The following is a 24786-nucleotide window of genomic DNA, read 5'->3' on the forward strand; positions in this document are numbered from 1 at the left end:
CAAGTTGATTGACATGATACAATGTTGCACTTCACTAGCTATAGTTCAAGTCAAGACAGATAGAAATTGAGGCAGACAGGTGGAAGTAGAGAGATTCATGCGATTGAAAGTAGCTGGATTTTCATCCTGATATTTTCTACTGTTTTATTTTGTAGGATTTATGTATTTTGTTTAGTTTACAATGCGGCTGGTGCTCTTGCCTTAGTTTAATTTTTACTTTGAGATTTTTTTTCTCATTTTAATTAAGAATTTTATGATTAACCAAGTCACAATGATTTTGAGAAACGAAAACGTTATTATTGAAATTGTACTACTGTTCCATGAAAATGCGCATATGATAATCCAAACTGGCACGCAGCTTCGTGGAAATGGTAGGAAAATTGTAAGGTTCTCCAAACTCATGCACAGCCTACGATGTGATTTATTTGACAATCAGATGACTGGCTGTGTTCATGCTACATTAAAAGGCAATACATTTTTACAGTTAAATTATATGTCTTTAATATGAAAAAACTTGACCCCTATGGAAATCAAATGCCCCTCCAACTGATCCGTTCTGGCACCGGCCCTGCTGTGTCCTACATATAATAGAGTTACATATTAGCATATGGTGCAGAGAATATAGTGATTCATTTAAATGATCATTCTTTTCTATGATATTTCTTAACCTACTGTAAATTATGAAGTGTTGTGCTAAAGTTTGTATTTTTAAAGTATTAAAACGTATTTCTTATTGTAGTCTATTTATGCTTTGGAAGTTAGCTGATGAAACTAACTAGATCGCCCACCCACCTAGCTTCCATCCCTGGAAACCAGTGTCAATGTTACCAAGTGGGCTATCCTGGCTAAGTAAATCAAATCAGGCTATGTAATGTAGCCTACTCACCTCACTTGCATTCGGCGAAGTCCAGCCAATTCCTTTAATTCCTTATGCTTTCCAGAGGAGCTTGACTCCCATGCGACGGCGCTCCAACGGAAACTTTGTTGATATCTGTTGTTGTGTAATGGGATACTTGGCTATAACACAGAACGAGGACACACACAGCCATGCACCTCAAGACTAAACCCAACACTAAAGAGCTTTCAGCATCTCCGGTCCTGAGGGCGAGAGAGGAGTTGACGGTGTTGACCCGCTCCCTCCCACAAGATCTAGAAACTCCGCCCAGCTCCAACGCATTTAGATACAGTACACTCTATACTCCTGGAAGTCGCTCTGCTAAATGCAATAAATGTATGCACTTTGAGTTCAATACAAGCAACATATTTCAATGTTCATTCATTTCATCTCCCCAGTTGATCTATGTGTTTATAATGTGATGTCACTCCCTTCAGACTATCGGTTTTGATGGCCCATCATCTATCCATCTATAGGAGATCCAACAGTTAAATTGCATTTAGCGCAGCAGTTATGTCAGGTTGGTCTCATAGACTAGACATAACATGGTCAACAAAAATCCGGGACACTCAAACTAATATGTTATGTTATGTTTGCCATAAAACAGAAGGTTACTGTGGTCCTGTATGGCTCAGTTGGTTGAGTATGGCACTTGCACTGCCAGGGTTGTGGGTTAGATTTCCAGGGCAGTCCATGCTTAAAATATATGCATGCATGACTATAGATCGCTTTGGATTAAAGCGTCTGCTAAATGGTATATATTATATTACTTAAGAAGGAGTTCCAATTTCATCACAGACAACTTTTGCTAATTAGCTACTTTGCAACTACTTTCTACTTTTTAGCTACTTTGCAACTACTTTCTTCTTTTTAGCTACTTTGCAACTACTTAGCATGTTAGCTAACCATTCCCCTAACCTAACTCATAACTCTAACCCCTAGCCTAGCTAACGTTAGCCACCTAGCAACCTAGCTAACTTTAGCATCAACAAATTGGAATTCGTAACATATCATACATATTGCAAATTCGTAACATTGTATGAATTATAATTCGGAACATATCATACGAAATGGATGATGGACATCCACAACTTAATGCATACCATACCAAACGTTTGAATGCCCCGGATTTTTGTTTACTACGTTATGTCTAACCCTGAGTCCTGGGCTCAGTTTCCCAAAAGCATCTTAAGGCTAAATTCATCGTTAGAACCTTCGTAGGAGCATCTTTAAATCTCTGAACTGTTAAACATAACCATTGTAAGTAAAGTTGCACTTGAAAACGCTCGTTATTTACCGACAGCCTCAGACCACTTGTAGAACGGCTAAGTACTTTTTTGCCTTTCCTCATCACTTTATACACAGAATAGCTCCTCTAAACATATAATCAAGCTGTGTATCTGTCTCTCTGTGATGGCCAGTTGAGTTCTATTTGTAGGCTACACTGTCTGTAATTTTTGCCTCAATATATTTCTTGATGTGTAACATGTGCACAATGAAACATATTGTAAGCTTTACAAGGAATTTTTCTAAGCATGGTCAGAGAGAGAGAGAGAGAGAGAGACAAAGAAACCATGGCTTGTACCATGGCCCATAGCTCATGAGAAAGAGGTTGGTGAGGTCAACACAGAGAAGGCTGAATTCCTAAGACAACACAGGAAATTCTTGAGTACAGTTTATAAGAAGAGTCACTTCGGGGGCTGGCCTGCCCTACATTAGCAGAAAAAGTATTTTAATTAACTAAAGGTAAACAAATACGTTTGGTTTACACATTTAGCCATGCAGTGGGGAGACATTTTTACAGTTTTAAAAGCTAATTTCCTGCAATTCTACACATTTTTGCATTTACTAATGCCATGTTAATATGATATCTGAGTGAGAGTGACTAACAAAATCAATGGGTGCCCTGCGTGCCCGGTCGTTAATTCGGCCAGGTTTCTACAAATAAAACATTTTAACTGACATGGGCTAATTGGAGTGACTGTCAGTGAGCGACATATAACAAGAGGAAAACATCTGATACACAACCAAGTTTAGAAATGACACCTTGTGTATTCTACTATTCTAACTCTCAACAGTAAGTTGAGACACCGACTGAGTTACTCTTTTTTATTAGATCGTCCTCATCTGTAGCGACAGCCATGAGACTACTAGTCTACATTTTTCAGGTTATATTTTTGATTTTATGAAAATATATTTACCATAACGCCATGCATTACAAAAATGAACATAGCGTGGGAAGGGTTTTGCAGCCACTGCACAGTTGGACGTTTTTTAGCAAATGGATTTTAACCCTGAAGAACTGTGCATAGCAGACATTGTTGAGATGGGAGATATGGTGTTGTTGTCAAAGTCTTTCTTCAGCCTTATCATACTTCTATAGCCCGGCCTAGCCTACAGATGAAGTCTGAACTGGACATAGCTAAGGATGGTCTGAGCATGTTAGCCACACCACATTATAGTTGATTATCTGATTTGAGGTCAGACGCAACATTTTCTTTTGATTGCTGCTACCTCCTCACTGGCCCTGGACATTATAAAGGATATATAGAAAACATGCATGAAAACCATCAGATCAGATTCACACGGTTAGCCTACATTACCTTCATCAACATCCAGTAAGACCTATAGTTGAAGTCGGAAGTTTACATACACTTAGGTTGGAGTCATTAAAACTAGTTTTTCAACCACTCCACAAATTTCTTGTTAACAAACTATAGTTTTGGCAAATTGGTTAGGCAAATTACTTGTGCATGACACAAGTAATTTTTCCAACAATTGTTTTCAGACAGATTATTTCACTTATAATTCACTGCATCACAATTCCAGTGGGTCAGAAATGTACATACACTAAGTTGACTGCGCCTTTAAAAAGCTTGGAAAATTCCATAAAATGATGTCATGGCTTTAGAAGCTTCTGATAGGCTAATTGACATAATTTGAGTCAATTGGAGGTGTACCTGTGGATGTATTTCAAGGCCTACCTTCAAACTCAGTGCCTCTTTGCTTGACATCATGGGAAAATCTAAAGAAATCAGCCAAGACCTCAGAAAAGAAATTGTAGACATCCGCAAGTCTGGTTCATCCTTGGGAGCAATTTCTAAACGCCTGAAAGTACCACGTTCATCTGTACAAACAATAGTACGCAAGTATAAACACCATGGGACCACGCAGCCGACATATCGCTGAGGAAGGAGACGCGTTCTGTCTCCTTCCAAGCAAAGGACCTTGTGAAGATGCTAGAGGAGACAGGTACAAAAGTATCTATATCCACAGTCAAACGAGTCCTATATCGACATAACCTGAAAGGCCACTCAGCAAGGAAGAAGCCACTGCTCCAAAACCGCCATCAAAAATCCAGACTACGGTTTGCAACTGCACATGGGGACAAAGATTGTACTTTTTGGAGAAATGTCCTCTGGTCTGATGAAACAAAAATAGAACTGTTTGGCCATAATGTCCATCGTTATGTTTGGAGGAAAAAGGACGAGGCTTGCAAGTCGAAGAACACCATCCCAACCGTGAAGCACGGGGGTGGCAGCATCATGTTGTAGGGGTACTTTTCTGCAGGAGGGACTGGTGCACATCACAAAATAGATGGCATCATGAGGCAGGAAAATTATGTGGATATATTGAAGCAACATCTCAAGACATCAGTCAGGAAGTTAAAGCTTGGTCTCAAATGGGTCTTCCATATGGACAATGAGCCCAAGCATATTTCCAAAGTTGTGGCAAAATGGCTTAAGGACAACAAAGTCAAGGTATTGGAGTTGCCATCACAACTCACAACTGACCTCAATCCTATAGAAAACTTGTGGGCAGAACTGAAAAAGCGTGTGCGAGCATGGAGGCCTACAAACCTGACTCAGTTCTGTCAGGAGGAATGGGCCAAAATTCACCCAACTTATTGTGGGAAGCTTGTGGAAGGCTACCCGAAACGTTTGACCCAAGTTAAACAATTTAAAGGAAATGCTACCAAATACTAATTGAGTGTATGTAAACTTCTGACCCACTGGGAATGTGATGAAAGAAATAAAAACTGAAATAAATCATTTTCTCTACTCTTATTCTGATATTTCACATTCTAAAAATAAATTGGTGATCCTAACTGACCTAAGACAGGGAATTTTTACTATGATTAAATGTCAGGAATTGTGAAAAACTGAGTTTAAATGTATTTGGCTAAGTTGTATGTAAACTTCCGACTTCAACTCTATATGTCCGCTGTGTATTAGTAATAAGCCATTTTATCCAGGTATAGTATTTAGTATTTATTAGGATTCCCATTAGCTGTTGGTAAAGCAGCAGCTACTCTTCCTGGGGTCCACAGAAGACATGAAACATGACATAATACAGAACATTTGTCACAACGTCCACAGAAGGTGGCGCCTCTCCCCGTTCGGGCGGCGCTCGGCGCTCGTCGTCGCCGGCCTACTAGCTGCCACCGATCTCCTTTTCTGTTTCATTTGGTAATGTCTGTTTAGGTTAGCACCTGTTTTGTGTTTATTCATTAGTGGGGTATTTAGTCTGTCTGGTTTTGGTTTGGGTTTGTGCGGGATTATTTTGTGTCGTCTTTATGTAGGTTGGGGGGATTTGATTTTTCCTCTGCCGTTCCATATTAGGCATTAGGGTTTGCTGGGCTGCGTCCCGACTCTTTTAGGGTTCTATCCTCTGTTGGATTTTTGTACCCTGCCTTGTTTTACGGAACTGTGTGAAATTTGTTCATTAAAACGTGTGGTTCACGTACCTTGGTCTCCTGCGCCTGACTTTACCCCACCTGCATGTTAGAGTCAGTCTGACAACATTAATAGAGAAGAACAGCTCAATCAGGTGATTGTGGAGGCCAGGTCATCTAATGCAGCAATCCATCACTCTCCTTCTTGGTCAAATAGACCTTACACAGCCTGGAGGTGTGTTGGGTCATTGTCCTGTTGAAAAACAAATGATAGTCCCACTAAGCATGGGGTGGCAGGTGATTGGGCCAGTAACCGAAAGGTTGCTGGATTCAATCCCTGAGCTGACAAAGTAAAAATCTGTCGTTCTGCCCCTGAACAAGACAGTTAACCGGTAGGCCGTTATTGTAAATAAGAATTTGTTCTTAACTGACTTGCCTAGTTAAATAAAATAAATAAAAATAAAAAAAGCACATGACGTATTGACGTATTGCTGCAGCATGCTGTCGTAGCCATGCTGGTTAAGTGTGCCTTGAATTCTAAATAAAATCACTGACACCAGCAAAGCTCCATCACACCTCCTCCTCCATGCTTCACGGTGGGAACCACACATGCAGAGATAATCCGTTCACCTACTCTACGTCTCACAAAGACAAAAATCTCAAATTTGGACTCATCAGACCAAAGGACAGATTTCCACCGGTCTAATGTCCATTGCTCGTGTTTCTTGGCCCAAGCAAGTCTCTTATTATTGGTGTCCTTAAGTAGTGGTTTCTTTGCAGCATTTTGACCATGAAGACCTGATTCACGTAGTCTTCTCTGAACAGTTGATGTTGAAATGTGTTTGTTACTTGAACTCTGTGAAGCATTTATTTGGGCTGCAATTTCTGAGGCTGGTAACTCTAATGAACTTATCCTCTGCAGCAGAGGTAACTCTGGGTCTTCCTTTCCTGTGGTGGTCCTCATGAGAGCTAGTTTCATCATAGCGCTTGATGGTTTTTGCGACTGCACTTGAAGAAACTTTCAAAGTTCTTGAACTGTTCCATATTGACTGACCTTCATGTCTTGAAGTAATGATGAACTGTCGTTTCTTCTTGTTTATTTGAGCTGTTCTTGCCATAATATGGACTTGTTCTTTTACCAAATGGGGCTATCTTCTGTATACCCCCCCTACCTTGTCACAACACTACTGATTGGCTCAAACACATTATGAAGGAAAGAAATTCCACCATTTATTTTTTAACAAGGTGCACCTGTTAATTGAAATGCATTCCAGGTGACTACCTCATGAAGCTGGTAGAGAGAATACCAAGAGTGTGCAAAGCTGTCATCAAGACAAAGGGTGGCTACTTTGAAGAATCTCAAATATAAAATATATGTTTATTTGTTTAACACTTCTTTGGTTACTACATGATTCCATATGTGTTATTTCATAGTTATGATGTCTTCACTATTTTTCTACAATGTAGAAAATAGTAAAAATAAAGAAAAACCCTTGAATGAGTAGGTGTGTCCAAACTTTTGACTGGTACTGTACATGTACATAGGTCTACAATTTAATTAAGTCAGATAGGGGAGAGGCGTGAGGTGAGTTTTCTTTTTTTAATTCGTTTTTTTTGTAGCTAATTTAGCTTTTTGCTTGAGTAATTTGAGATGGAAGGGAGCTCCATGTGGCAAGCGATCATGGCTCTATACAGTATAAAACTGTACATTGCCTTGAATTCGTTCGAGATTTGGGGACTGTGAAGAGACCCCTGTTGGCATGTCTGGTGTGGTAATTATGTGTGTCAGAGCTATTTTGCGTACAGAGTGACAGTGCCATGCTTGTTATGAGGTCTGCCTGTATTTTTACTGCTTTACAATCGCAAGTCAAGTTGTTCGTCCTCTCTACTCAAACACACAGGATTTACTGGTGTTCTAAGTCAAACATTGTAAAAACACATTATGACTGATCACAGATGTAAAGGTGTACCATACCTTCAAACACCGCGTTTATTGTACTTCAGTTCTGTTTCTCCCAGTTCCTGGTTAGTGGTTCCTCCCATTGAGGGCAATTAGAATGGTCGCATCTCCTGGAGACAATGTAACGTGACTTGCTTAGGGACGTGTTGCTTTGTTCTAGGAAAAAACTAGGTAACACTTAAAAGCATTTTGTTTTATTATACGATTATTTTAACAGTGAGTCATGCTGAGACCAAGGTCTCTTTTACAGATGAACCCATCAATACACTTCAATGCACACAATTCACATCAACACATCAATATAAACATCAAAATTCACATTAAACCATTTATAAATATTTCATTATTTGTAAACATTTATAAACATTAAGGAAAGGGGATACCTAGTCAGTTGCCAACTGAATTCATTCAAACGAAATGTGTCTTCCGTTTTTAACTCTACCCCTCTGAAACATTATAAGCAAACTAGGACCAGAATTATAAGCAAACCAAGACCAGCTCATCATCAAGTATTGAGAATGGATGACCCAGGAAATTGCTAACCTTGAAATATATTTGATCATTCAACAATGATGGGGTGGTTTCTCCTCAAACTCATTTCCGTATCAGAGAGGTCACATATGTGCTATCCAATTAGTCCTAGTGGTGCATTTCTCCCGCTCCTATACATGTCCCTGGCCTCCACCTATAAGCTACATGCAGTACGGTACCTGAGATGTTCTCCTATTTTTTACAGCGGCGCATTTCTCCCGCTCCTCCTATACATTCATGTACAGATGTAGAATGTTAATTAGAGCCAGTTTGCTACAGCAGGAAATTAATCCTGCAGCAACAGGAAGTGTGAATATTCTAGTGGTGCTATATAATTGGTATTTGACCCTAAATGAAGACAGGATATCATAATGGAAGATGGATATCCACCCAGTTTCACCCATAACTTAAAATATATCTTCTTGTTTCTCTCCTCAATTTCATGATATCCAATTGCAATCTAATTACGAGCTTTTCTCATCACTGCAACTCCCAAACGGGTTCGGGAGAGGCGAAAGTCAAGTCATGCGTCCTCTGAAACATTACCCACCAAGCCGCGCTTCTTAACACCCACCCGCTTAACCCAGAAGCCAGCCGCACCAATGTGTCCGAGGAAACACCGTCCAACTGACTACCGAGGTCAGCCTGCAGGTGCCCGGCCCACCACAAGGAGTCCCTAGAGCGCGATGAGCCAAGTAAAGGCCCCCGGCTAAACACTCCCCTAACCCGGACGACGTTGGGCCAATTGTGCGCCACCTTATGAGACTCCCGGTCACGACCGGTTGTGAGGCCTAAACTGTACCTTTCAAAGAAAGCTCTGGAAAGATTTCTCTCTCTGGGGGTGAGAAACAAAAAATCACTGCAGTTCACGTATCCCTTATCCCTGAGAACTGGCAGTTTCCTTGTAATATTAGTGTTTGAGCAAGAGAAACCAGGTTTTCCCTCATCCCTGACACTTGCCCAGGATACTGTCATTACTTACTGAGAGACAAACAGTTTTTCTAACTGGAATGCAGAAAAGGGAATATGAAGAGACATGATTTGCATACACAGAGGTATTATAATGTCTGAATGACTTTGGATTAAAATCCTATACTTTACAAATACTGTTATGGTGGTGATATGTTCTAATTTTAAAAATAAGAGAAAAAATATTTGTATAATATAACATCTGGTGCCAAATTAAACACACACACACACACACAATTATGTATTGGCAGTATGATTGCCCTGTACAGAAGGTACTCTGCCTACCCAGCAAACCGGAAAAATTCCCAGAACATTAGCTAACATTACCATTAAGTTCTAGTTAGGGTTTTATCTAACATTAGGATGATAACATCCCCAAAACATTCAAATAATGTTTTTGATAACAACATTTAAAATAAAAATGAAATATCATTGGAATGGTCTTCTAACATTCACAAAAATGTTGTGCACAACACCTGTAACAACCACCACAGACTATAGGTTATTATTAGGTGACCAGGCAATGTAATAATGCAATGTTTTCTGGGAACCTTTTTGGAACATCACATTTTTCAACTGGACAGTTTTTTGTGTTATTAGAACTTTTGGGGCAACCTAATTAATTGTTCTGGGAATGTTCACAGCACCAATTTTGGTTTGCTGGGTAGGTACACACAGTTCACTTCAGTCAACTGGGTCCCAGAGGGGCTTGTACTGACAGCAGTACACACACACACACACACACACACACACACACACATACACATACACACACACACACACACACACACACACACACACACACACACACACACACACACACACACACACACACACACACACACACACACACACACACACACACACACACACACACACACACACACACACAAGCTCTCATTCCCGTTTCTCCTGCTGGAGGAATGCTATGCAATGTGCATCCTCTCTGATCCCTCTAATCCTTGTGAGATTGAGCTCTATGCCTCTGCATCAGCAGCATGCCAGGGCAAGGCCACTCCAGCTGTTTGCTGTTTCACACTGGCTACGTCCCAAATGGCATCATATTCCCTATATAGTGCACCACATTTGACCAGCTCCCATAGGGAGGTATGTTGGGAATAGGTTGCCATTAGGAACGCAGTCCATCCCTCTTTAGTGTGGTCCACTTTGACACTTAGCTCCTCTCTCTTCTAGAACACTGAGATGGGTGACGAAACGAGCCATTACCCGGCAACAGCGGGATCGGTTGCATGCTTCATGGGGCAGATGTGATGTAGAGCTCCACACCAACCAAGGACATAGAGATTATGACGGCTGGTTGATATGCCTGGATAACCTTTTCTACTGACCAATCTCCTCTGCAATAATACTCTAAGAATACCCTGATGATTCAGAAGTTCCCTCCATTCCATTCTATTCTATTCTATTCTATTCTATTCTATTCTATTCTGTCATCAACTAGTTATGTATGTCTGTAATTCCAAACTGGAAGCCTCCAACTCTGTATGTCCCTTAGCCAATGGGTAAGAGCTGCATATGTCTGTCTATAAAGACTAGACCGCTGGGATCTGAAAACAATGGCTTAAAGGCAGATCATATAGAGATCATAAATAATAATCTTCATATCTTGACTGTATTTTCTGGGTTTATGGCGGCTCTTAAAGGTATCATGGTATGAGAGAAGAGAATACACACCATAAACTAAACGAGCAGCTCATAAAATCATACAGTACATTTCCTGTCAGATGGCATTTGGTTGTTTGGGGAGATCTGGGAAATCTCTTTACCCCTCCCGATTCAACCTCTACTTAGAAGCAATAACATTATATAATAGCCCCATCTGGTCCACAGATTGATTTAAAAGACTCATTGTGTGTCATGTTATATTCCTTTGCAAATGATGGGTACAGTAAATATTAAACAGGCTACACATACAAATGCGTTTTCCCAAGGCCGATCTCGCTCATCTGGATATGCAGACTACAGATGGGTAGCTACTAAATTATGAGCGGTTTCGCCTTGAGGTGTGTGAGAGTGAAGCAGATGAGTGTGTTGTGCGAGTTCACCCAGTATTAAGGTGCATTCACGTGGATGGCTAGTCATTCAGAGGTTATGAACGGTGCAGTTGCCATCCTGCCAGCTTATTTACTCACTGAAACAATGGTAGTTTACATACACATGATGTGTACAGTTCCTAATGCTCTCTTGCAATGACTGTTGTGTCCGTGTCTTCAGTGCTATGTGTGAGTTGCTGAGACAGCAGGGGCTGTGATGCTTTGAGGACATCTAGTGGTATTACAGTGATAGTGGCAAATTGAGATTAAAGTGACCATTTTATGAAAAAAGGTCTCAGACAAATACAAATGACAGTTATATCAACCCAAATCAAGCTCTAATCTTAATGTTCAAATCAGCATTTAAAGTGAGAATAAAACCTGCCTTGTCTGCAAATACATACTATACTGCTTGACCTTGGAGAGAAAATGGTCAAAGGATTACTATAAACATAATAATTTCTTAGATAGGATACCGTTTTTAATATAATGGATTAGTTTGAGCCATACAGTTTATTGGAAAATACAAAAGGAATAGAATCAAATAGAAAAGTTAAACTATATTCTATTATCAATTTACTTAAAACCAGAAATGCATCCTCTGCCTTACACACACACACACACACACACACACAGGCACAGCATCCCTGGAGAAAGGTACCTGCGATCAGTGACCAACAGCCCTCTGTCGCTAGTCCAACATTTCAATAGTTTGTTGATGATGCAGATATAGATAGCTACAGTAGCTCAAACCAGACACAAAAGAAAATCTGTCTTCTGCCTCCACATATAGTGAATGCCTAGCTACCTGGTATGCGCCAAAGTCTAACCTCAAGGTGGCGCTATATGACAAGCAAAACTGCTCAGTCTGGCAAAGCAACGTTTCAGGAACCTGCACAACCTGAAACAATAAGACAGTTTTAAGACGCCCTAGCACCTTTTTTTTATTGGCCAGTTTGCTTTTTCAGTAGTTCTATAACCCGTGTGGTTGGCTTAATTTGTCTTTACTCACTCGAAGTCAGCTGTCACCAACGTTTTTGGACAAACCGAAGGATATTAGCTTTGAGTTGAACTGGAAGAAGCAACTGGAGTCTCTGAATTCTCAACCAAAACCGAAATACTGTAATGTTAGTGGCCCCCTTTCCACATTTATTATTTTTGACCAAACATAACATCACACTGGAGAGGATTACAAAAAAAAAACGGCATTATTTGCTTGTGCCAATGAAGGATTCGATCTATCAACAGAGGAACCCACACATTCATTGAGGAGGGGACACTTTGCTATTGTTCAGGCTAGCCAGCTAGCTGTGTGTTTTTTTTGTGTTAGCTCCTCAGGCTATATGGCTACGAATTTTGAACCCATACATGGCCTCTCCGAAGATGAAGTAAGTGAATATCTCATATCTCGATGTGTAGTGTTTTAGTAAACTATCTGTATGGCGAACTAACGATGTCCAAGCTAGCTAACGTTACAATGTGTCGTTCCGCTCCAACAGGAATGTTAGCCATCTTTAGTAGCTAGTGGAGGCCAGTTGCTCAGCTGTTATGATAGCTAGCTAGCTAGCTAGCTAGTTTCCTCGACAATACTTATTCCAATTTGAGGTATGTACGTAACGTTAGCTGGATAAGATGAACTAACGTTAACGTTATTTAGATTTAAAAAAAAAAAAAACTATTTGAGTAGCCCTGCACTGTGTTAACGTTACGCTTTCTTACTCAATCGCACGTTTTTCCTACAGAAACATATACAGTCACTGTACATGGTTTTAAGTTGCAGCCGACAGTTAAACACAATTTGGCTAAGATAAACATTAACTAGCTAGTTATGGCATTTTTACTAGTTAAGGTTACCTAACTGACGTTACAGTGACAATCACTACTGTTAGCTACAGTGTCTGTCAATCAATGTAACGTTAACGTCTAATTTGAAATCCAATTAAAAAACACAAAAAAACCATCTGAGCTCTAACCCTATAAATGTGTATATCAATATAACATGTTTGTTATTATTTGTCGCTCATATGAAAGATAAGGTCCTTATGCTTCCAAAGCCGTACCGCAAGCGATGCGTGTTAATGTTCAGCTTGAGTTCTTTAACAAAGCCCTGTACAGAATACGCCTTCGTCCAAATGACTCTTATGTGTGATGTAATGGAATTGAGTCATGATCAAGGGCTGAATCTGACTGTCTTCAATGACCATTATAAAGGACATTATGTTGACCATTGACAAGTGATTTCACTCCCAAGTAGATTCTAATGGCAGTAACTTAACACTTCTTGTGTGTGTGTGTAACCTAGGCTACATGCCCTTGATTTCAACATTACACTCCCATGAAGTTGGACACCAATTAAACATTGAGGATGTAGTTAAAATTATCTGGCCTCATACTGTAATTAAAACACCTCTGCAGTAAATGGTTTCCAGAGGCAGCACTTTTGGGACGACCCAGTTTTAAACCGCTAAAAACAGCAACGCTTTGTTTCAATCTGCCTGCTATTCTCGTAACATTCCTTTAGAGATGAAGAGCAGAGGACGAGGAGTTCCTTCACTGCCTTTCTCTGTGTAAGCAATGCCAGTGTTGGGGGCGAATACTTTCTCAATGTGCATGAAAGTTTTAGTGTCTAGGGCTTATAGGCATTTCATTAATATTCTATGCACAATAAGGCTATAGGTCACAGTTGCTGCTAATAATGGAATTCATTATTTGTGCGCATCGAAACAGTAAGTGGTGTGACTGACTGTGTCGGAATTCAGAACCCTGGTACCAGGGAGACTCTTAAGTATTTGGAGTCATGACAGTCTTCAGGAAAAGGTGGGCATAATTATTCATTCCTCACATAGGGCTACTTGGAACAGCTGGGTAAGCCGCCTGGGCTGTTACAAGCTTATTGTCCCCCACATTCCCATTCCCACCCCCACCCATTGCTAGCACTTATCATAATTAGTGACATGGTTTGTTTTCAGCTATTATGTATATGACGGTGTAAACATTAGCTCACAGAGTGTCATTGATTTTGTTTAGCCGTTTGGCATCACAACTTCCATTGTAGTTAAAAAAAATAAAAAAAAATAAAAGAGACTAAAGTGTATGGGAGACGGCTGGGGTGTCAGGCAGGCTGGCTGGGGTGTCAGGCAGGCTGGCTGGGGTGTCAGGCAGGCTGGCTGGGGTGGCAGGCAGGCTGGCTGGGGTGGCAGGCAGGCTGGCTGGGGTGTCAGGCAGGCTGGCTGGGGTGTCAGGCAGGCTGGCTGGGGTGTCAGGCAGGCTGGCTGGGGTGTCAGGCAGGCTGGCTGGGGTGTCAGGCAGGCTGGCTGGGGTGTCAGGCAGGCTGGCTGGGGTGTCAGGCAGGCTGGCTGGGGTGTCAGGCAGGCTGGCTGGGGTGTCAGGCAGGCTGGCTGGGGTGTCAGGCAGGCTGGCTGGGGTGTCAGGCAGGCTGGCTGGGGTGTCAGGCAGGCTGGCTGGGGTGTCAGGCAGGCTGGCTGGGGTGGCAGGCAGGCTGGCTGGCTGGGCTGGGGGTGGCAGGCTGGCTGGGGGTGTCAGGCAGGCTGGCTGGGGTGTCAGGCAGGCTGGCTGGGGTGTCAGGCAGGCTGGCTGGGGTGTCAGGCAGGCTGGCTGGGGTGGCAGGCAGGCTGGCTGGGGTGGCAGGCAGGCTGGCTGGCTGGGCTGGGGTGGCAGGCTGGCTGGGGTGGCAGGCAGGCTGGGGTGGCAGGCAGGCTGGCTGGCTGGCTGGGGTGGCAGGCTGGCTGGGGTGGCAGGAAGGGTGGTAGGCAGGCTGGCTGGCTGGGGTGGTAGGCAGGCTGGCTGGCTGGGGTGGTAGGCAGGCTGGCTGGCTGGCTGGGGTGGTAGGCAGGCTGGCTGGCTGGCTGGGGTGGTAGGCAGGCTGGCTGGCTGGCTGGGGTGGCAGGCAGGCAGGCTGGCTGGCAGGCTGGCTGGGGTGGCAGGAAGGGTGGTAGGCAGGCTGGCAGGCTGGCTGGGGTGGCAGGAAGGGTGGTAGGCAGGCTGGCTGGCTGGGGTGGTAGGCAGGCTGGCTGGCTGGCTGGGGTGGTAGGCTGGCTGGGGTGGCAGGCTGGGTGGCAGGGTGGCTGGGGTGGCAGGCAGACACACTGGCAGGCTGGCTGGGGTGGCTGGCAGGCAGGGTGGCTGGGGTGGCAGGCAGGCTGGCTGGCTGGGGTGGCTGGCAGGCAGGCTGGCTGGGGTGGCTGGCAGGCAGGCTGGCTGGGGTGGCTGGCAGGCAGGCTGGCTGGGGTGGCTGGCAGGCAGGCTGGCTGGGGTGTCAGGCTGGCTGGGGTGGCTGGCAGGCAGGGTGGCTGGGGTGTCAGGCAGGCTGGCTGGGGTGTCAGGCAGGCTGGCTGGGGTGGCTGGCAGGCTGGCTGGGGTGTCAGGCAGGCTGGCTGGGGTGGCTGGCAGGCAGGCTGGCTGGGGTGGCTGGCAGGCTGGCTGGCTGGGGTGGCTCCTTTCCTTCCTGAAGAGACTCATGCTACAGAGCTGGGGGGTGATTTTGTTTTTTCTCTTCCAGAATCGGTACAGAAAAGGATTCGGGCGGACTAAAAACACAGTTGTGCATTAGGCCTATTTGTTTATCAAATGAAGTTACATTTATTTACCTGTAGTTTAAAAAAAAACTGTAACCAGGTAAGTTAATAGAGAATGAGAACATTAATGTTGAACGACAACTTGAGTAGGTAATCTGTTTGACATAGCTAATGCAATGAATGATTGTATTAAACCAGGCTGTTCATTTTGAAAGGTGAGGATGAAAATTGGGCCAGGACACAGTGTTGACTAGGCCTAACTCTTACAACAACATAAATATGTCCTGTCCTGGGGCATTTAGGTACTCCTAGAATAGAGGGAGAAGCCCTCCAGCTCCGACACTACTCCAACAATAACCTAACATAACCTGATCAACGTCAGCAAGGCAAAGGAGCTGATCGTGGACTACAGGAAATGGAGGGCAGGCACACACCCATCGACATCGATGGGGCTGTAGTGGAGCGGGTCGACATAACCTAAGGAATTAACATGGTCCCCACACACACAACTGTAGGGCATGACGGAGCCTCTTCTTACTCAGGAGGCTGAAAAGATTTGGCATGGACCCTCATATCCTCAAAAAGTTATACAGCTGCACCATCGAGAGCATCTTGACTGGCTGCATCACCGCTTGGTACAGCAACTGAAAGGCACAAGGCGCTACAGAGGGGTGCGATTATGGCCCAGTACATCACTGGGGCCGAGCTCACTGCCATCCAGGACCTCTATAGCTGGCGGTGTCAGAGGAAGGCCCCAAAAAATGTCAGACTTCAGCCACCCAAGTCATAGACTGTTCTATCTGCTACTACCAGGCAGGTGGTACCAGTGCACAAAGTCTGGAACCAACAGGACCCTGAACAGCTTCTACCCCCAAGCCATCAGACTGCTAAATAGCTAATCAAATGGCTACCCAGACTACAAACCTTTTTTCGTTTTGTCATTATGGGGTGTTGTGTGTAGATTGAGGAAAAACATTTTAGAATAAGGCAGTAACGTAACATAAAGTGGCCCAAAAAAAATAGGGGTCTGAATACTTCCCGACTGCACTGTACACTACATGACAAAAAGTATGTGGACACCTACTTGTCAAACATCTCATTCTAAAATCATGGACATTAATATGGAGTTTGTCCCCACCCTTTGCTGCTGTAACAGCCTCCACTCTGCTGGGAAGGCTTTCCACTAGATGTTGGAACATGCTGCTGGGACTTGCTTCTGTTCAGCTTCGAGCATTAGTGAGGTCGGGCAATGATGTTGGGTGATTAGGTCTGGCTCGCAGTCGGCGTTCCAATTCATCCCAAAGGTGTTTGATGGGGTTGAGGTCAGGGCTCTGTGCAGGCCAGTCAAGTTCTTCCACACCGATCTCGACAAACCATTTCTGTATGGGCCTCACTTTGTGCACGGGGGCATTGTCATGCTGAAACAGGAAAGGGCCTTCCCCAAACTGTTGCCACAAAATTGGAAGCACAGAATCGTCTAGAATGTCATTGTATGCTGTAGCATTAAGATTTCCCTTCACTGGAACTAAAGGGCCTAGCCCGAACCATGAAAACCAGCTCCAGACCATTATTCCTCCTCCACCAAACTTTACAGCTGGCACTATGCATTCGGGCAGGTAGCTTTCTTACACCTCTCCATACAACGCTTACTATTGCACATGGTGATCTTAGACTTGTGTGTGGCTGCTTAGCCATGGAAACCCATTTCATGAAGCTCCCAACGAACAGATCTTGTGCTAACGTTGCTTCCAGAGGCAGTTTGGAACTCGGTAGTGAGTGTTGCAACTGTGGACAGACAATTTTGATGCGCTTCAGCACTTGGCGGTCCCGTTCTGTGAGCTTGTGTTGCCTACCACTTCTCAGCTGAGCCGTTGTTGCTCCTAGACATTTCCACTTCTAAATAACAGCATTTACAGTTGACTGGAGCTGCTCTAGCAGGGCAGAAATTTAACAAGCTGACTTGTTGGAAAGGTGGCATCCTGTGATGGTGCCACGTTGAAAGTCACTGAGCTCTTCAGTAAGGCCGTTCTACTGACAATGTTTGTCTATGGAGATTGCATGGCTGTGTGCTCGATTTTATACACCTTTCAGCAACGAGTGTGGCTGAAATAGCCGAATCCACTAATTTCAAGGGGTGCCCACATACTTTTGTGTATGTATTTATGTATGTGTAGCTACCTCAATTATCTCGTACCCCAGCACACCGACTTGGCTATATAAAAGGGAGTACATGTACCAAGTCGATGTGCTGGGGTACAAGGTAATAACATGGCTATATAAAAGGGAGTACATGTACCATGTTATTACCTTGTACCCCAGCACATCGACTTGGTACATGTACTCCCTGTACATAGCCATGTTATTACCTTGTACCAAGTCGATGTGCTAGGGTACATGTACTCCCTGTATATAGCCATGTTATTACCTTGTACCTCAGCACATCGACTTGGTACATGTACTCCCTGTATATAACCATGTTATTAGCTCGTAACCCAACACACAGATTCAGCACTGCTTCTCCCTGTATATAGCCATTTTATTGCCTCGTACCCCTGCACGTAGACTCAGTACTGGTACTTCCTGTATATAGCCATGTTATTTTCTACTTCCTGTATATTTAATTTAAAAAAACATTGTACCTTTTTTATTTAGCTAGTCAGTCAAGAACAAATTCTTATTTATAATAACAGCCTACCCCGGCCAAACCTTAACCCGGACGACGCTGCCGGATGTGATACAGCCTGGATTCGAACCAGGGACTGTAGTGACGCCTCTTGCACTGAGATGCAGTGCCTTAGACTGCTGCGCCATGTTATTTTCTACATCCTGTATATAGCCATGTTATTTTTACTCCTTATTGTTATTCACTGTGTATTCATGGTGACACTATTTCAATTATGACTAATCACGTTTCCACAGTTTTTATCCGAGTTTTTATCCGAGTGAAGTCATACATACCGTATAAAAATAATCACGACAGCTGTGATGGAAACTGAACGTTATGGTAAAAGGTTATAAATGCAGACAGATAATGTTTGTTCCACACGGTGTGATCTTTTTGTGTCGGTAAAATGAATGATGTGAGAAAAGGCGGTGGAAACGCTTTGATGCGCAAATACTGATATAACATCCAAATGGAAGTAAACTTGGAGTCACGCCATTTATGTGGTGTGTGTGTGTGTGATCTTCACTCCGACTCGTGGGGAAAGCATGCTGTTTATTAGGCTACAGATGAAATAAGTTATGTTGAATTTCACAGGTTGGTGAAAGTGCAAGGTGATCCTTTCCATTAGATACCGAGGGTCTTATTCTGTTGACATGATAATCGATGCTTGGCTGACGGCAGACAAGTTAAAAAAAAAAAAAAAATGTTTTTTTTGGTCCATTATAATCTCATATAGGTTATACCTGCATTCTAGCCAACAGCGCACAGATGTGCACTCTAGCCAACAGCGATGTGACAATACCAGTGGGCACACTCGCTATATAATGCAACATTTTGTTTTGTGAAAGAATCATCAGTAGAGTTGAAAATGGAAACCATTTTAACTCCCATGTACTGAATAACTTTTCTTTAATTCTGTGCATGGGAATTGAGCTGCAAAATGTTTGTTTTTTGCGCTATGTCATCACACACAGCCTTTTATCTGCAAAGAGTCAATTTGATGGAAACAATTCAGGTGGTAATATGGGCGTATTGTTTTTAATGCAGATGTTTGAATATTCATATGAAAATCTGTCGCCAATTGGATGGAAACCTAGCTATAACCTAATTTATTAATCCACCCCAAAAAATTATTTTTAAGAATCTCAAGTTGAGCAATGACTTCTTATTCAATTGAATGTCATTAATCAGTATCAAATATGGGGTGAAGTTGGGCTACCTTGCTACCAATTTCTCATCATAAACAAGTTTTCTCTGTTTTGGGATTGTAGAGGGAGTCTGATGTCTTAACAACTGAAGTAGCTTGCAGATTTCACACACGTTCCTCAAAGGTATTCTTAGAGAGCATCCGGTCCCAGGAGATGGCATAGCTTCTGTACTTGGAAAATTCCTAAATTTCCTCTGGAAGCCAACAACAGTTATTTAAGTAATGCTTTAAAGAAGCCGAGGCCAGTCTTTCACCAGTGAACTTCTTGACACAATGCTCTCTTAACCCGGAAGGAAGCAAGCCGCACCAATGCGTCGGTGGAAACACTGTACACTTGGCGATTGTGTCAGCGTGCATTGTGCCCGGTCTGCCACACAAGTCGCTAGATGAGACAAGGACAAGCAGGCCGGCCAAACCCTCCCCTAACACGGATGACACTGGGCCAATTGTGCGCCGTCTCATGGGCCTCCCGGTCGCGGCCGGCTGCGACACAGCCTGGGATCAAACCAGCATCTGGAGTGACGATGCAGTGCCTTAGACCGCTGCACCACTCGGGAGGCCTGTACACTTAAAAAAATATATATATATGATACTGTGTGTGTGTATGTGTGTGTGTGTGTGTGTGTGTGTGTGTGTGTGTGTGTGTGTGTGTGTGTGTGTGTGTGTGTGTGTGTGTGTGTGTGTGTGTGTGTGTGTGATATATATATATATATATATATATATATATATATATATATATATATATATAATGTATGTGTGTGTTTATGAAAGAAAAGCAATTTTTTTGGTCCATTAAAATAACACAAAATTGATCAGAAATACAGTGTAGACATTGTTAATGTTGTAAATGATCATTGTAGCTGGAAATGGCTTTTCAGATTTTATTTAATGGAATATCTACATAGGTGTACAGCGGCCCATTATCAGCAACCATCACTCCTGTGTTCCAATGGTACGTTGTGTTAGCTAATCCAAGTGTATCATTTTAAAAGGCTAATTGATCATTAGAAAACCGTTTTGCAATTATGTTAGCATAGCTGAAAACTGTTGTTCTGATTAAAGATGCAATAAAACTGTCCTTCTTTAGACTAGTTGAGTATCTGGAGCATCAGCATTTGTGGGTTCGATTACAGGCTCAAAATGGCCATAAACAAAGACCTTTTCTAATGAAACTCATCAGTCTATTCTTGTTTTGAGAAATGCGAGAAATTGCCAAGAAACTGAAGATCTCGTACAACGCTGTGTACTCCTCCCTTCACAGAACAGCACAAACTGGCTCTAACCAGAATAGAAAGAGTGTGAGGCCCTGGTGCACGACTGAGCAAGAGGACAAGTACATTAGTGTCTAGTTCGAGAAACAGACACCTCACAAGTCCTCAACTGGCAGCTTCATTAATTAGTACCCGCAAAACCCCAGTCTCAATGTCAACAGTGAAGAGGCGACTCCGAGATGCCGGTCTTCTAGGAAGAGTTCCTCTGTCCAGTGTCTGTGTTCTTTTGCCAATCTTAATCTTTTCTTTTTATTGGCCAGTCTGAGATATGGCTTTTTCTTTGCAACTCTGCCTAGAAGGCCAGCATCCCGGAGTCGCCTGTTGACGTGTTTTGCGTGTACTATTTAATGAAGCTGCCAGTTGAGGACTTGTAGAGTGTCTAGTTTGAAAAACATACGCCTCAAAGTACTTATCCTCTCGCACCGGGGCCTCCCACTCTATTCTGGTTAGAGCCAGTTTGCGCTGTTCTGTTATATTATTCTTATTGTGTTACTTTTTATTATTATTATTTTAGTCTACTTTGTAAATATTTCCTTCTTGAACTGCACTGTTGGTTAAGGGCTTGTAAGTAAGCATTTCATGGTAAAGTTTACACTTGTTGTATTCGGCGCATGTGACAGTTTGATTTGAGATATATATATATATATATATATATATATATATATATATATATATATATATATATATATATATATATATATATATATACACAAAAATGTACCTCCTTTTTCTCCCTAGTTTCGTGATTATAATCTTGTTTCATCTTTTGCCCTCAGAACAGCCTCAATTGGTTGGATCATGGACTCTACAAGGTGTCAAGTATTCCACAGAGATGCTGGCCCATGTTGACTCCAGTGCTTCACACAGTTCTGTCAATTTGGCTGGATGTCCTTTGGGTGGTGTACCATTGTTGATACACATGAAACTGTTGAGCGTGAAAAACCCATCAGCGTTGCAGTTCTTAACACAAACCCCTGCGCCTGGCACCTACTACCATACCCTGTTCAAAGGCACTTAAGTATTTTTGTCTTTCCCATTTACCCTCTGAATGGCACAAATACACAATCCATGTCTCAAAGCTTAAAAATCCTTCTTTTAACCTGACTCCTCCCCTTCATCTACGCTGGTTGAAGTGGATGTCACAGGTGACATCAATAAGGGATCATAGCTTTCATCAGGATTCACTTGGTCAGGTTATGATGGAAAGAGCACGTGTTCTTAATATTTTGTATACTCAGTGTATAATTTTTTTCTGGACTCAGATATTTCTCAGTTTGATACTGCTCATTCTATGTCTTAATTATTTTATAAACTTTTGGATGATGTGTGTATTGTTATTGTAGTGCTATATATTGCTGCTCTGTTGTAGCTAGAAACATAAGCGTTTCGCTGCACCTGCGATAACATTTGCAAAACTGTTTACTCCACCAATAAACTTTGAATTAAGACTCATAGGCAAGAATTTGACCAAGACACCCTATCATGTTCAGTTTGAAAGCTAGTTGTAACACTACCTACCCCTATTATGAGGCGGAGAGAGGCCTAGATTGGACAGGGACTGTGCCATGTATTCTTCACCGGTAAGGTAACTTTAGATAGACGACACACATGGATGAAGGTACGTGGGAAAGGTTGCTCAAAGTAGTTTACAGTACCACACCTTACTACAGGTACTGTTGACCTGGTTTGCAGCTCTTATGCCTTTGTTCCAAGACTGCCTTGTTTGTGACTGGCACGGTTGGTTCGGCTGATTGGAGCACTTACTCTGCTTACACACAGTGGGATAAAATACTAACCTGTCAGTCGAATAGGGGTAGAGCATGTTCGGAGTAGGGAACTCCTTCAAGACTGTTGGAAAAGCATTCCAGGTGAAGCTGGTTGAGAGAATGCCAAGAGGGCGCAAAGCTGTCAAGTCAAAGGATGGCTACTTTGAAGAATCTCATCTCAAATATATTTTGATTTTAACACTTTTGGTTACTACATGAATCCATATGTGTTATTTCATAGTTTTGATGACTTCACTATTTTACAATGTAAAAAATAAAGAAAAACCCTTGAATGAGTAGGTGTGTCCAAACTTTTGACTGATACTGTATGTTTGTAGGTCAAAGGGTAGGCTAATGGGCTATATAAATTCATGATAATCCTAGTCAAGTCTTCAGTGAGAGTGAAGAGCAAGTAGGGCTGGGAATGGTCATGGACCTCACGATACGATATTATCACAATACTTAGGTGCTGATACCATATGTGTTGCGATTCTCACGATTTTACACTATGTACAAAACATTAAGGACACCTGCTTTTTACATAACATAGATCAGGTGAAAGCTATGATCCCTCCACTTGTTAAATCCACTTCAATTAGTGTAGATGAAGGGGAGGAGTCAGGTTAAAGAAGGATTTTTAAGCCTTAAGGCAATTGAGACATGGATTGTGTATGTGTGCCATTCAGAGTGAATGGGCAGGACAACAGATTTAAGTGCTTTTGAACGGGGTATGGTAGTAGGTGCCAGGCACACCAGTTTGAGCATGTCAAGAACTGCAATGCTGCTGTGTTTTTCACGCTCAACGGTTTCCCGTGTGTATCTAGAATGGTCCACCACCCAAAGGATATCCAGCCAACTTGACATGACCGTCGGAAGCATTGGAGTCAACATGGGCCAGCATCCCTGTGGAACCCTTTCGACGCCTTGTATAGTCCATGCCCTGACAAATTGAGGCAGTTCTAAGGGCAAAAGGGGGTGCAACCCAATCTTAGAAAGGTGTTCCTAATGTTTTGTACACTAGGTGAATATGTATTGTGATTCGATATTGCGATTTGATGTTCCAAACATATTGCTCCCTATATGTCTGCTGCAAGAGAGACGAGACAGCGTGGAGAAAAATTAGTTTTGATCAGTCAGGGAAATAAAAGCGCTGACGACATGTTTACTCACCATAAAGAAAAAAGCAGATGGATAACAAGCTATAGGATGAAAAATACAGGCACAGCTACAGTTATCTAACACTACTTTTTCTTTTAGAAGTAGGCCAATTGGCCAAGACATACTCAGGCTGCCAACAATGTTATCCATTCAAAGCATTTCAACTGTTGTGTGATGTTTTTATTATAAAATGTTTGTTTTTCATTTTTCTTTTGCAGAATGAAACCCGAGTTCTCCGTGTCAAGGTTGTGGCAGGCATTGATCTGGCAAAGAAAGACATTATCGGAGCCAGGTGAGCATGAGCTAGGCCGTGTTTCTGTGCGTTTGGCTACCACTGCTGCCCTTTTTGAATTCTCTAGAACATTCCAAAGACATTGCGCAAACCTAGTCTAGTAAACCTTGAGCCAAACCTAGATCAGTAAACCTTGAGCCAAACCTAGATCAGTAAACCTTGAGCCAAACCTAGATCAGTAAACCTTGAGCCAAACCTAGATCAGTAAACCTTGAGCCAAACCTAGATCAGTAAACCTTGAGCCAAACCTAGATCAGTAAACCTTGAGCCAAACCTAGTCTAGTAAACCTTGAGCCAAACCTAGTCTAGTAAACCTTGAGCCAAACCTAGTCTAGTAAACCTTGAGCCAAACCTAGTCTAGTAAACCTTGAGCCAAACCTAGTCTAGTAAACCTTGAGCCAAACCTAGATCAGTAAACCTTGAGCCAAACCTAGTCTAGTAAACCTTGAGCCAAACCTAGATCAGTAAACCTTGAGCCAAACCTAGATCAGTAAACCTTGAGCCAAACCTAGATCAGTAAACCTTGAGCCAAACCTAGATCAGTAAACCTTGAGCCAAACCTAGATCAGTAAACCTTGAGCCAAACCTAGATCAGTAAACCTTGAGCCAAACCTAGATCAGTAAACCTTGAGCCAAACCTAGATCAGTAAACCTTGAGCCAAACCTAGATCAGTAAACCTTGAGCCAAACCTAGATCAGTAAACCTTGAGCCAAACATTCTCAATGATTACTAAACTCACTTTACTTCCAAGTCACATGACCAAGATCCATAAGTTAAGAGAAAATGAGGTATTGTCATATCCGGTTT

General features: G+C 42.6%; 2 protein-coding genes across 7 annotated transcripts in view; one reads left to right on the forward strand and one right to left on the reverse strand.

The window, feature by feature from the left end:
• prlra (prolactin receptor a) overlaps window positions 1-1111 on the reverse strand; it is a 35411-nt gene extending 34300 nt beyond the window's left edge. The window contains exon 1 of the mRNA XM_082960556.1: window positions 887-1111. The gene's annotated coding sequence lies outside the window, so the exon portion shown is untranslated. The remainder of the gene's footprint in view (window positions 1-886) is intronic.
• A 10849-nt stretch (window positions 1112-11960) lies between these two features.
• nedd4l (NEDD4 like E3 ubiquitin protein ligase) overlaps window positions 11961-24786 on the forward strand; it is a 122154-nt gene continuing 109328 nt past the window's right edge. For 4 of the 6 annotated variants that reach the window (XM_082960560.1, XM_082960561.1, XM_082960562.1 and 1 more), the window contains exons 1-2: window positions 11961-12472; window positions 23905-23978. In XM_082960560.1, the coding sequence (XP_082816686.1) occupies window positions 12428-12472; window positions 23905-23978 (119 nt within the window). In that variant the 5' untranslated portion in view covers window positions 11961-12427. The remainder of the gene's footprint in view (window positions 12473-23904; window positions 23979-24786) is intronic. The other 2 variants (XM_014138865.3, XM_014138866.3) reach the window with 1 other exon arrangement.

Source organism: Salmo salar, chromosome 13, assembly GCF_965601325.2.
Source record: "Salmo salar chromosome 13, fSalSal1, whole genome shotgun sequence".
NCBI classification, from domain to species: domain Eukaryota; kingdom Metazoa; phylum Chordata; class Actinopteri; order Salmoniformes; family Salmonidae; genus Salmo; species Salmo salar.